The 13,707-nt window shown below is 30.7% G+C and overlaps 1 protein-coding gene across 3 annotated transcripts in view; it reads left to right on the top strand.

The window, feature by feature from the left end:
• The window catches only part of LOC129980934 (protocadherin-like wing polarity protein stan), a 529,937-nt gene that overhangs the window by 338,706 nt on the left and 177,524 nt on the right, over positions 1-13,707 (top strand). For all 3 annotated transcript variants that reach the window (XM_056091439.1, XM_056091438.1, XM_056091437.1), the window contains exons 2-4: positions 256-455; positions 6,686-6,838; positions 8,191-8,365. In XM_056091439.1, coding sequence (XP_055947414.1) covers positions 256-455; positions 6,686-6,838; positions 8,191-8,365 — 528 coding nt within the window. The remainder of the gene's footprint in view (positions 1-255; positions 456-6,685; positions 6,839-8,190; positions 8,366-13,707) is intronic.

Genomic DNA, 13,707 nt, shown 5'->3' with positions numbered 1-13,707 from the left:
AAGATTAATTCTTGTTGCAGTTTATACATATATTGCAACCTAATGCTCTCACATGAAATTGGTTGCATAATGATAATGTCTTGCTGGTATTATGAATATTGATTTTATTACTGTCTTTCTTATATTAACTGAAAAAAAAACGACAATTATGACAATAGAATTTTACTATCCGTTCTATCTGATCTTCTGTTCTTTATTTTAAGTATTAAAAAAATTTTCCAACCTCAAATGCTAATGATATTATTCTGTTTCCAGATGGTGTGAACGAGGTGCAAGCGGAATGTCAACTTCGTGTCCGGCTTGTGTCTGAGGCCATGCTGTTCAATAGTGTAACGGTACGTCTGGACGACATGACGCAGACAACATTCCTGTCGCCTCTTTTTGACTTCTTTGTGGAAGGATTGGCCGCCATCATCCCTTGTCCCAAAGAAAACGTCTTCGTTTTCAACGTACAGGTAGGAATTTTAGATAATCACAGAATGTTTAATACTCCGAAGTGATCTAATTCTCTCCGTCAGTGACGATATTGGCAACCCCTTGATAACTCCTCGTTGTACCTATCAACAATCCCCGAAGGAGAACCCGGATGGATATTCAATAGTTTTCTTTCTATTTTGTGTTATTTCTTTGTGTATGGTGTGAGCACTTGCAAGTTCAATAACTGCAGCTTTGTAATTTAATACAATCTATTTTTTTCCCCTTGAGCTTTCAACATAACACACGGAAAGCAATGAATTATAGAAAAAGTTAATTTTGGTTGCTTAGATATTTTGGAATATATGGAATATAATAAATGATTTAATTCTGTTAATTAAATCATTTGCAACTAATATTAATAAAACAAGTTATTTTCCACAAAAAGGGCGGTGACGGTAGGTTTCTTTTCTCCGAAGATATAACGGAAAAAAAAGTTTCATTTCTTTTACTATTTACCTCTCTAGTTTTTTGGGGGTTTGAGATGCAAGTCATGAGAACTTTTCAACATTCGAGAGGGAGAAACCCGAAAAAGTTATGGCAAGTATTCGGATAATTCCCAATATGATTCCTTATGCGTAGGTTATCTAACTTATAAGTTGAAAGCAAACCAAAATTAGGTAGAAATATCCAAATTTGGTGTAAAGAACGTATACTAAATTTCAGTTCTTTGTCACATACAGATGGACATTTTCCAAAACAGTGTTTTTTGAACTCAAACATGTCTAAAACGTAAAGATACGGCAAAATCTCTAGTTCGAATTTTTTGGCGATTATAAAACTTTCTCTTTATTATGTATACTAGAAAGTAAAAATGGCTATCTTTCCTATTTGACATCATTTGATTAGCTATTGAGAACTAAATTAATGAAGGTAGAATATACGAACGTGTCGAGTTCTGTGAAATTTTATATTCATACGTATTCTCGAATGTTCAAGAACAGTTTATTTTGCTATCTAACTACATGCAGATAAAACCTAATAATCGAAAAAACAACAGCCATTTTTAAGCAACGAACTATTTTTTTTAATTGAAGATTTCTTCTGCTGAGAAAGAAGGGGCAAAAATTCTATGACTAAGCTTTTAAAATATTTTTTTAACCAAAAACAAAGGCAGTACGTCTGGAATATTTTCAAGGTAAAATTTAGTTTTTTTAAAGAATTATGGGAAGAATTTTATGGGAAAAAATCAATATTTTGTTATAATAATATGAGAATTGAAAATGGTTACATTAATTTACTGAAAGAAATTCTGAAAGAGTAATAAATTGCATTCGTAGCATAAAAAAAACATGTAGATTTTTATCTAAAAGAACAAGTCAAACTTATTGGCAGAAATAAGCCAAATTTATGGGTGTCTGAAGTTGTTGATATTCTACAGTAACTCTGTTTACTTAGTTTTTTTTATCTCTAGGCATCCATAAATTACTATCTTAATGTGATTTATGTGGCCCATAAAAATTTAAGTACTTTAATGTTTATAAATGGTAGTGTAAGGGAAGTAAATCAACTTGAGTAGACAAGTAAGAAAACACAATTTAAGAATTATATCTATTTGCTTCTGTTTTTTTCAACTTGAACTTGTTGATATATAGTAGGAGTTGATGCATTTCCGAATTTCATGGACTGATAAATGTTTCCAATTTAGCTGAAATAGAATTTATTTTGTTTACTTTCAAACGTTGTACGATATCTGCTGTGTCGTTTATTTAAATGTTTAAATGAACTAGTTGAAAAAGTGTTCCAGTTAAATAAGTATCTGTTACGCCAATATTTTCTACTGATATAGAAATTTAATTATTGTTTTTTTACCCCACTTTTACGTTTTTCAAGAATGTAATTAAGAGAAAAAGTGGTGTAAATAGTGGGAAAATTTTAATAGCGAAGAACTAGTTAATCCTTTAAAAGGCCATTTTTTTTTCAAGTCATGATATATTAAAATGTGCTTAGAATTCAGATTGGCTTAAGAAGAGTGTTTCATTTAGTTTATTAAATACATTTGATTGATTATTTTGGTTAATTAATAACTAAATAACAAATCAAGACATACCATTTTGTATAAGATAGGGAACTGAAGTATCTAAATTTCAGTCTGATTGAAATATTTATCAGAAATACTAATCTACATATCTTGATATGAAGATTGATAAATTTGTTGGGAAGCATACTGCCCATGGCCGTAAAATGGGTTAAATAGCCGAAAAATACTTTCAATATAGAGGTAAATGTTTCATGATTTCACATTATTAATAATATAATCAGTGTTTCATTCATATTCCTACTATGAATATCGGATGTAAATTAATAAATTATACTGCTGTTAAGCCTTTATACTTCTGTTTATCTAATAGAAGTGAAGCGAGAGATTAAAATATTGGGCAATAAATTAATTTAGTTATCTTTCATATTATGAAAATGGAATTACCTAGATGCAATATATAGTCTTTATTTACATGAAATATTTAAATTTTAATAATTTATATTTTATTTATATTATCGACATACTCTAGATGGGGAGGACAATTACTGCTTCCTCACAAAATATACAGGAGGGGGGGGGATTGGTATTCTAGACGGAAAGGACAATTACTGCTTCCTCACAAAATATACAGGGGGGGGGGATTGGTATTCTAAACGGAAAGGACAATTACTGCTTCCTCACAAAATATACAGGAGGGGATTGGTATTCTAGACGGAAAGGACAATTACTGCTTCCTCACAAAATATACAGGGGGGGGATTGGTATTCTAGACGGAAAGGACAATTACTGCTTCCTCACAAAATATACAGGGGGGGATGGGTATTGTAGATGGAAAGGACAATTACTGCTTCCTCACAAAATATACAGGGGGGGGGATTGGTATTCTAGACGGAAAGGACAATTACTGCTTTCTCACAAAATATACAGGGGGGGGGGGGAATTGGTATTCTAGACAGAAAGGACAATTGCTGCTTCCTAGCAAAATATACAGGATGATTGGTACACTTTAAATACAAAACAGCGTCTCGTACAGCCGGAGAATCAATTTTACCTATAGTAAAGCGACTTTGCTGAATTTTGTTTAGTTCCGTTAAGGCGTCCCTAGTGGAAAAATAAGGAAGTTAAAAAGAATAACTCAAAAAATAAAGGAGACAGAGTAAAAAGTTCAGTTAGGTAAATGTATGCTATATCATAATAAAAAGGACGGGAAAAGATCTCATGGAGTTTTCTGTAAAATTGGTGGAGATATTTGAGATTTGAATTATGAGTTTTGCATGATTTGAAAAAAGAGTTCGTTCTAAAAGTGAAAAATGTATCCATAGATCTCTTCCTAAAGTTCGGTTGTTGTTGTTGTTTTTAGATTTTTTTTCGCTTAAATTTTAATGATAACACTAGTTTAAAATTTTAATAACACTGGAAGGTATTATTGAAAGACAGGATAGCTTTCTTGCCATTCGTTAATATATCTATAAATAGGATTTCATCTTTTGCTAATTAGTGATAAAAATACAAGACAATTTATCTGTTTTGCGCTAATGCATATCTATCTTAATGAGTTTCAGTACTAGAAACGCTTATAATAATTCGTTTATTTAAATGAATTATTATAAGCGTTGCTTTTTGAGTGATTCTAAATAGTTAAAAAAAAAAGCGAGAAAGAAAAAAAAATTAAAAATACTTTTGGAGCTATCCTTAATGTCACATAAATATAAAGTTTGTATTTTAAAAAGCTTTGAAGAAAATAGACGATATTCCAAAATTTTTGTCGAATGGCGTTAAACTGAAATGTATTTTGAATCTGTTCGCGAAATTCAAAAAAAAAAAAAAAAGTTTGACAAATTGTGTAGATGGCAGACGATTTTTGTTTTTACCGTATTTCAAGTAGATGAGAAAATAAATAAATAAAAATAAAAAAATAAAATAAACTAGTAAAACAAAAATAAATTCTGATTTTTTTAAAATTTATTTTTTCCTTGCTCGAGATCTCTCCGTGACAATTTTTCGAGATATGATTGATCAAGCTGTTATCCTTCTTTTAAAACTTTTCGAAGAACACGGGCCATTAAAGTGTCATCAGACGAAATCTTCCATCCTTCTTTCTATCCACTTGAAAAGTTTGCTTCTATCTGCCATAGGGGGAGCCACCTTCTCTCGTGTCGTATGTCGTTAGTTTTAGGATCAACACTCAGCGGAACCCCCTCCCCCCCTGCATTTTCCGTCCTTTTCTAGACACCTGCTCTTTCTATGAAACTGTGATATTTTTCTGGCATTATTTACACTTCCAATCGTTTCTTTGAAACGGTCTGTTTGATATCTATTGTTTTTAAAGATTAACAGACTTGATTTGAGTCTACATGAAACAGATGCAGTGCGCTTTGACATTTGAAATTTGGATTCGATGTTAAATTGGATTCTACTTCTCGTAACATTTAAAATAATTCTTTTGATATTTGAAATAATTGTTTATTGTTTACCTTACACTTTCTTTCTTAATACTGAGTGAACTCTTGGTATTCATCCTGTTTTTTCCTTCCATATCAGCATGTTCTATATTTCGGCGTCGCCGAATATTTTGAATGCTGTAAAATATCGTCAATAATATTGTAGGGCAGCTTGTGCCATTAGGATTATTTAATCACATTGTTAATATATATGATAAACATAATTTGTATTTATCGCATTGAAATCAATGATACTTTTACTGATTTTTCATTTATTTGCATTTAATTAATTTAGATTGTTTTTTATGAATTAATTGTTAAGTATGTAGGCACCAAATTTTTAGAAAATTTTTCTATTATTATACGAACTAAATATAAGGTAGGCAATCAGAAAGTTTCTTTTGAATGGCATTTGAATATTCATTGTTCATCAACATTAATAACTTGGGAAACTTGAAAAAAAATTTCTGTTCAGCATTCTGTGATAATTTTTTTAAATATAATTAATTGCTACATCCGAAAACTGATTAATAACGGATTTTCTGCGCAAAATGTTCTAGTAAAATACAGTCATATGTTAAATAAAATGTCTGATTAGAAGCGAAATTATAGTTGCATTTTTGACAACATAAGCGGTTACATTTATAACATGATTTAACAACTTAAGCGGGCATAGTACGGTGTAGTTTGAAAGGTATATTTTAAATTTTCAGATTCATGCCTTACAGGATATTTTAGTGAAAATTTGAAAGGATTTACTTGAGATTCGTTTTTAAAGCTTTTTTAAATTATAATGTATTTGCCAAAGCTGATCAGTAACAACATATATTCTCCCCAAAATATGTAACCATATTATAAACGATATAAAAAATAAAACAGTTTTTAATCATATAAACTATATTGTAGCATAAAATGTTTGATAAGGTAATCTAATGCATTGTAGAATTCATGTTATTTAACAAGATCATTGACGTTTATTATGTTACATGCCATATAAACTGACCTTATTATCGCAATCCATTAATCATTAAAGGAAAAAGAAACTAAAAGGAAAGAAATTTACAAATTAATGAAAGATTAAAAAAAGTCTCTTGTTTTCTTCAGCTTTATCATATGGCAAAGATTACAAATTATTTAGTACATGAGTCGAGACTCATTTTCTTCCTTCAGAATTATATATGTTGCTGAGGTAAATAATTTTTAATCCTTAAATAATATGTCAAATTTTAAGATTTTAAAATAAAATTATCTTTTCATGTCGATGTAAAGTTGACTGAACAGATTAACAAAATATGCATAGAATAATTTTATTGCCGCTTAAAAATATTATCCAATTTATTGCGGATTATAAAATTTTTAATTATAATTTCCTGAAATTTAAGGGAAAATTTGCGCTCAAAAACGTCTCTTACCTCAGTAAAATCCACAAAACACCCAAAAGGTCCTTACATATTTTTATAAATTCATTGAAGCTTTGTGAAATGCCATTATAATACATTATGAAAAGCCATTATATATAATTTTTGCGGAAAAGATATTTTGTTCGATATATCAAGGTTTAGATATAATTCGATTTTATTTTAAATATTTATAAAATTTGTGAATCAATACCTTTAATATCTTATACACTTAAAAAAAAATAAACAAATAATCAACAATCCCAGTTTAAGTATTTTGATATGAAGCGAATCTAGTTTATTTTAAGCAAGTGTTCGTTATAATGCATTGCTTCTTGGAAACAAAAAATATCTCTGATTCTGAAGAATTTTTTTTTCTTTTTTATCTATAGGATGACACCGATGTTGAAGCTAAAATTTTGAATGTGAGTTTTTCGGTGAGGAGGCCGGATTCTCGAGATCCGGATGATTACTATCCTCCACACTATTTACAGGAGAGAGTCTACTTGAATAGGGCGATCCTTGCAAGATTATCTAACGTACAGGTAAGAAAACATGGATGCCATCAAATCTTGTACTGTCAAAATTTGTTACTTGTCGCCTGTAACGGTGACCAAAAATCGCCAAGAAAAAATTTCGCCAATTTGGCGATTTCAATCATGAAACTATATAGCATGTGATTCACATGTTCAAAAATTTTCATAATAAATAATAATACATTTGAGTATATTTTTATAATTTGGCGAAATTTTTTCTTGGCGCTTTTTTTGGTCACCGTTACAACCAATTTGTACCCAAAATGTTTCTCTCCTTTTTATGCACATTTATTTAAAGCATGAGACGACGTTGAAAAAACGATTTCTGATTAAACTGTCAGATATTTTTAATTTCTGGATATTTTTTTAAACAGGTTGAATTTAGTTTCTATGTTTATATTTCGCAAAGTCACAGTTATTCTATTTTTACATGATACTTGTTTAAATGCTATTTTATATCTTTAAACACTGTTACCTCAAATCTTTAATTTAATGAAACCTTTTTACGAAAAAAAATTCATTAATAAAAACCAAAAACACATATTTTTTTAATTCAAATTTGGCATAGTAATTTCTTAATATATTTTGTAGTTCTTGAAGTTCTGATCGAAAAATTTTATGATTGTTTTAATGCTTCAGAAGACGAAACAAAAATTTGAAAAGTTTGTTATTTATCAATCGGATTCCAGTTTTAAAAACTGGAGAGATGCGCAATTTATTTCTTAGTTCCAGAATTAGGTGGTATATTTAATTTTTAAGTTATCTACAAATTTTTAAAAAAAATCATTTAATAGACTTCTAAACTAGTAGAATTTTTTTGTTTTATACCACTTTTCAGTCAAGAAAATCATATATTTTTAAATTTTCGAAGTACTTTTGCTTTTAACTGTTATATTTTTGTCTTATATGTTTTTTTTTCAATCAGTTTTATGCAAAATTTGGAAAAATATAAATAATTTATAACATTTCCAAAAATTTCATCTCGAACGTAGTCGCATAATTTGACTTGTTTTATGTTTGTAACCAATGAAGTTTGGTAAAAGATTTTCCAGAGTTTTAAAATGTTATACACATGTGTGTTCTGAATGACAACAAACCATTGTAATACTTTCAAAATTTAACTAATAGTTAATAAATTAATTTAATCACATTTTGAATTCATTCAAGTGATGCTAAATGGTATGAGGAAAAAAATCATTATGTAATGCCATAATTTTAAGCAATTTTTAGAAATCTTTAACTTTTGATTTTAAAAATTACAACTTAAAAAGTCTTTACTATACTTATAAAAATATTTTTGATAAACTGCTTTTTATTTTTGTCTATTTTTAATGACTTATAATGAGATTCTATGTGGTCAGGTACTGCCCTTCGATGACAACCTATGTGTTCGCGAACCGTGTGTAAACTATGAGGAGTGTCTGTCTGTCTTAAAATTCGGAAACGCATCTGGCTTCATCTCGTCCGACACTCTGCTCTTCAGGCCTATATATCCAGTCAATACTTTTGCTTGTCGATGCCCGCACGGATTCACAGGTAAACTATAATGTTGTGATTGCATTTGTTGAAATTTCTTCGCAAATTTTACCTACTTTCACTGTTACGCAATATGAAATGTTTATTATCAGTCTTTGCTAATAATGAAGACAAATGTGTGTGTTGAATGTTTGTTGTTGCTTTAAAGGTCAGACCGTTTCATTTACTGCAATCAAATTTATCATGTTTATATATTGGAGAGGTAGGAATATGCACTTTGGGGTGGTTTTTCTGAAATTTTAATTAGAAAATTTGTCAATTAAAAGTTAATCTGATATTTGCGGTTATTAATCTGAACTTTCAAAAATATTACTACACAAAAAGGGTTTTTACGCCGTTTCAAAATTTTTTTAAAAAAAGTCTTTTTAATGATATAATAATAAGGATTTTTTTTAATTCAGGCACTTTTTAAATTATATTTTGCCTAATTTCCAACAGTAGATTATATTATTGACCTAAAATCTAAACCGTTTTCATTGAATGCATCAAATATTTAATCACCGGATTTTCTTCCATTACTGTAAGCTGAGGAAGAAGTATACTACTTAATATTTATTTATTTTAAAAGGCATTTAAAAAGTAAATTTTCACTTCTGCGAAAATTGGAAAAGAAATGAACCACACAATTGCGTTTTTAATAGCGCTGTGATATCTTGGAATTTTTCTTCATTCGGAAAGTTCATACAAAAGAATCACAGGGCATGCATTGCTGTTAAAATAACGTTGATTTAATGATTTATAATTTAACGGAATAATGGACATGAAATTATGTCCTAGCGATTTAACAAAAATCAAATATAATCAATATTCTTGGCGAAGCTGGTCGCCAAAGTCTCTAGTGGTAAATAGAAACCCATCAAGCATCAATTGATATATATATTATTACAAATTTTTTCTGCTACAAATACAGCCAATAAATCGTAATGACGCAGCGCATTTAATTTCTAATACAGCAGCTTTCTTGCTGTCTAATCCTCCAGTTTCTCTACTTGTCGGCGACTCCGACTCTCACACACGACTTCTCTGACGATCCACACAACTTCTCCCCAGCTTGATGGTTGGGTTGACGGGGCGCCTAGCCCCGGTAGGGGCTTATCCCCGGTAAGGAGAGACTTCACAGTGCTTTGCTGTCTATACTTTGCCGTGGCCGTCTTCGACGAAATTTGTAGATGACGAGTGTCAGGACTCATTGTGATTGTCTGATATTAGGGTGAGGGTGGGGGGGGGGAAGCTTCTCCCCAGCTTCAGAGTGCTCGTCTTTTATAGTTCCGGGAGGCGGGGCTAGAATCTTCAGACCAATCACGGCGTACCTGGGTGTATCTCGGTTATTACTGGATGGATCGTGAAAGTTCTCGAACTTTCCGGTATTATCCATTTAGTCGCCAAACTCGCCAAATTCGTCGCCAAGTCGCCAAATGGTCGCCAAGCTCTCAGGTCATTGACGCGGCAGCTGCTCAGCACAGATATTACAACGGTCTTTCTCACGATGACACTATTCGTGCCGTGTAACAAAATTACAAATTTGTAACAAATATATAATATGTGTGTGTGTGTTCAGTATGGAATGATAATCAAACAAAATTCGATAATGTGAGTTGAGTATGATTACATTAGTATTCCCTAATGTAAGATAAACTAGACCAAGGATCGTAAAATCCTTTAAATTAATCACCACATAAATAGGAATGAAATATATATTTTTTATGCCAGTGCATAAGACTGTATATGAAAACAGAATATATTTACAATTTACAACCCTACGTTCTCGCTTCACCAACAACGTATAGGGAAAGATGGCGAAATATTGTCAACTTGGGCTCCGTAATGCCTGCTGATAAAGAGAAGCTTCTAAATGTAAAAGTCAAATTATCTGCTTACTTTTTTAATTTCCTCATATGCAAAGAATAAATAAATAGTCAAAAATACGATCGATTTCAATAGCTTTTTACATTTTAGATAGCTTTTGGAATAGTCAAAAACCATTTCTGAGATTATATGCCTACCAGTTTGCTTTTTTATGAAGATTATAATTCAAAATGGAAATGCTATACGAATGAAATATATGATATTATTTTAACTTCCACTTGTAAATCGGAAGCTAAAATTAGTTGCCACACAATAAAAAAAGAATCGAGAGACAGGCAATCTGTCTGTGTGAACTTTATAGCTTAAAAACCAGTCTTGCCGAAAAATTAAATTTGTAACATAATTGTTGCAATGCAGTTATAGATAATATTGACTTCTGGACTCAATAGATCAAAGGAATGCAATTCATAATGCGTACTCGGTGTTAATTTATGGTAAGAAGAAACACAGGGCACCCCAAAGTGTGCAAGAAAGGAGAAAAGATTTTAATTTCTCTTTGTTTATATTTTACAAACACTAAACCATTTCACAGTAAATTGTTTCCTTTAAAAATGCAGTTCCCAAGCTCGGCGAATTAAAATTCTTTATTGAGAAAGAGTAATTGAGTAATTTTAAAATTTTAGGACAGAGACAGGTTATCTTACACCGCTAGCAGAGTACACTTGCTTAAAAAAAAATTATCTTGACATCTCCAATAATCTTACAGAGCCTCACCGTCTCTTGCAAGTCGAGGTTAATTACCGTCAGCGGCCATCCCGTGGCCGAAACTGGATCCCCTCTTTCTGGAATAATAAATTTTCCGGGGGTGGAGTGTCGATTGACATTTTCTCAGAGCATTATCGACATTTGAGAATCGGGATTTTCCTACCAGGAGATTGATCGATGGGCTCCTGAAGCTTCTTCCAATCCTGGGTGTCCCGTTCCCGGTTTTCTTCCCGTTTTTTATTTCCCTTTTTTTTAGATTATCCCAGAGATGAGCCGACCGGGAAGATGAGAGGTTTTGGAATCTCTAGTTTCAATCAATCTGCTTCTTCCCCCTCAATTCGCACCGTTATGGAATGCGGTGCTGCCAACCATTTGAAGAGAGAGATTCGATATTCGTTTTACAGATATTCCTTGATATATCTTTTCTACCGGTCGCTTTAAACCATCGTGAGAAAAACCGAAGTTATTCTTTCTTTCTTTCTTTTTTTTTCCCTCGCTTTCTTAGTGACTGGCATTTCTAGTATTTGTATTTGTTTTTTCAAAGAGCTGATAGGTGTGAAATTTTAGCATTTTCTATCGGATTTCTGCGTTGATAGCAGGATTTGAGGAGTTTCTAGGCGACGAAAGTACTATAAAGATAGAAGTTTTTATTCTTTGTTTGATTATGATTAATTATTATCTCGTATGATCTTATTTGGATAGTTTTAAATAAATCTTTTGTGTGTCTTAAAAAATATAATATTTCTCCATCCTCTAATTTCGTAAACATAATTATTGAAACGTACTCCTATATTTCAAAATTTCTTTTTCAAGGTAGCAACAAGCTAATTTTGTAAAATAATGTTGGTAATTTCCTTCTTTTTGCTTTTTTTTATTCTTGTGTCTTTGAAATTTAGACTTTTATTCGGTGAAACATTCTACAGAGTATCTGAGACCAATAGAAATTCTTTAAGCCTTCTTATGACAAATTTTGGTAAGTAAATCAAAAGAGAGTTACGCATAAAGTGTATCCCTGTTTTTTACGGTTGGTGCTATTTTCGTGCTTGTTTTCCTTTGGAAATTAAAGACTTTTCCTTTGGAAGCTCAAGTGTCTCCGTATTTTAATTTGCTATTTTTCTCCCAGTATATTATCCTTTAGATGGCTCAGAACAGCTGCGTTATTATATGACCACACTATATTTACTGAACAGTAGTATAAAATATTTTACATCTTATCAGTCACTCTTGATCTAAACACTATCATTTTGATGAATAAAAGTATCTTTAAATATAAAATCCATATATAAATATATAATTAAATTAAAATATATATAAACAATTTATTCATTATTAGACGCTTGCATGCATTTTAATCAGCCACATCTATTGGTAAACATGTGAAGTATCTATATAAATGATAATGGTTTTGGGTTTTACCAGTTTACTGTTAGTTTATTGTTATCATTTTGAAAGTTTTTCATTTAGTATTATTGAGTTATCCAGTGTATAAAGACTCCAATCATAGAACACTACAAACTTCGTTTTCAACATTCATTGCTTTTTTTTTGTTTGATTTGAACAAATTTGCTGTAGAAGTCCATAAGACACTTTTAGAAACTTATTGTGATATTGCTCCGTCATATCCCAATTGTCTGTTTCGATTTCAACGATTTAAGAGTGGTGATTTCGATGTCAGTAACAAATAACGGTCTGATGGATCAAAAAAAATTCAAAGGCAATCATTTACAACACTTATTGGACGAAAATGGTGAAAAGTTGTATTAAAGTGATGGAAAATATTTTGATTGATATATATTGTACCAATTTTTCTCAATAAATGCATTTTTAAAATGAAAAGATGATCAAAATACATGCAAGCGCCTAATAAAAACTCGGCTAAAAAATTTTATAGGAGACAGTTAAGAAAAGTACTTTTCATTGAATATTGGCAAATAAATAAAAACAGTATTTTTAATGTCTGGAGAAAACTTCGCCATATTTACGTGACTAAATTTTCACATCCGTTCGTAGGAAAAATCCTCTAATTTCTCTCAACTGGTAGTTTTATATCCTTCCTAATCGCACATTCTCCTTTGCCAAATTCCATCCAGTCTTGTAAATAGAACATTCCAGAATCTCGAATAGCTATTCATTCTTCTTGCTGAGTGAATTACCCATTTCTAAATAAAGAGATTCAAGTCAAATTACTTCGTAGAAGATCACCAATTGAATACAGAGAAGGAATCTGAAGAGCAATTAATACTTCATTATGTTTCAAAAAATTACCCTACTTTCAGTTAGCCATCCAATTAAAGTCAAGTCTGAACATCTGAAATTAATTATATAATAGCCTATTTTGCGCTCTCTTTTAAATGACTCTTTTTCTTTTGCTCCGATATAATTACCTCGCACTTAACAATGGCACATTTATATTACACCATTGAACGTATTTCAAAGTAAAACCAAATAAAGAACAGACTTTTGTCTTCATAAGTTAATTTTTAATACTTTGATTCCAGTTGAAGCAAAAGACAAGAATTTTATTTCTAAAGTAAGAGTAAAATATTTTAAAATAGGACATAAAATCAATTTTATTTACTTTATTGTTATTGCACTTGCTTTATTTTTCATCCCTTACTTAACCCTTTGTAGAGTCATGGAAAGTATGCTTCCCTCCAAATCCATCAATCTTTGTATAAAGTTATGTAGGTTGGCATGAGTTCTCGCAAATTTTTCAATAAGATAGAAACTTAGATGTTTCACGTCCTTATCTTACACAAAATGGTTTTATT

The sequence above is a fragment of the Argiope bruennichi genome, chromosome 8 (genome assembly GCF_947563725.1).
Source record: "Argiope bruennichi chromosome 8, qqArgBrue1.1, whole genome shotgun sequence".
Classification (NCBI taxonomy): Eukaryota; Metazoa; Arthropoda; class Arachnida; order Araneae; family Araneidae; genus Argiope; species Argiope bruennichi.
This window is presented reverse-complemented; position numbering and strand designations above follow the sequence as displayed.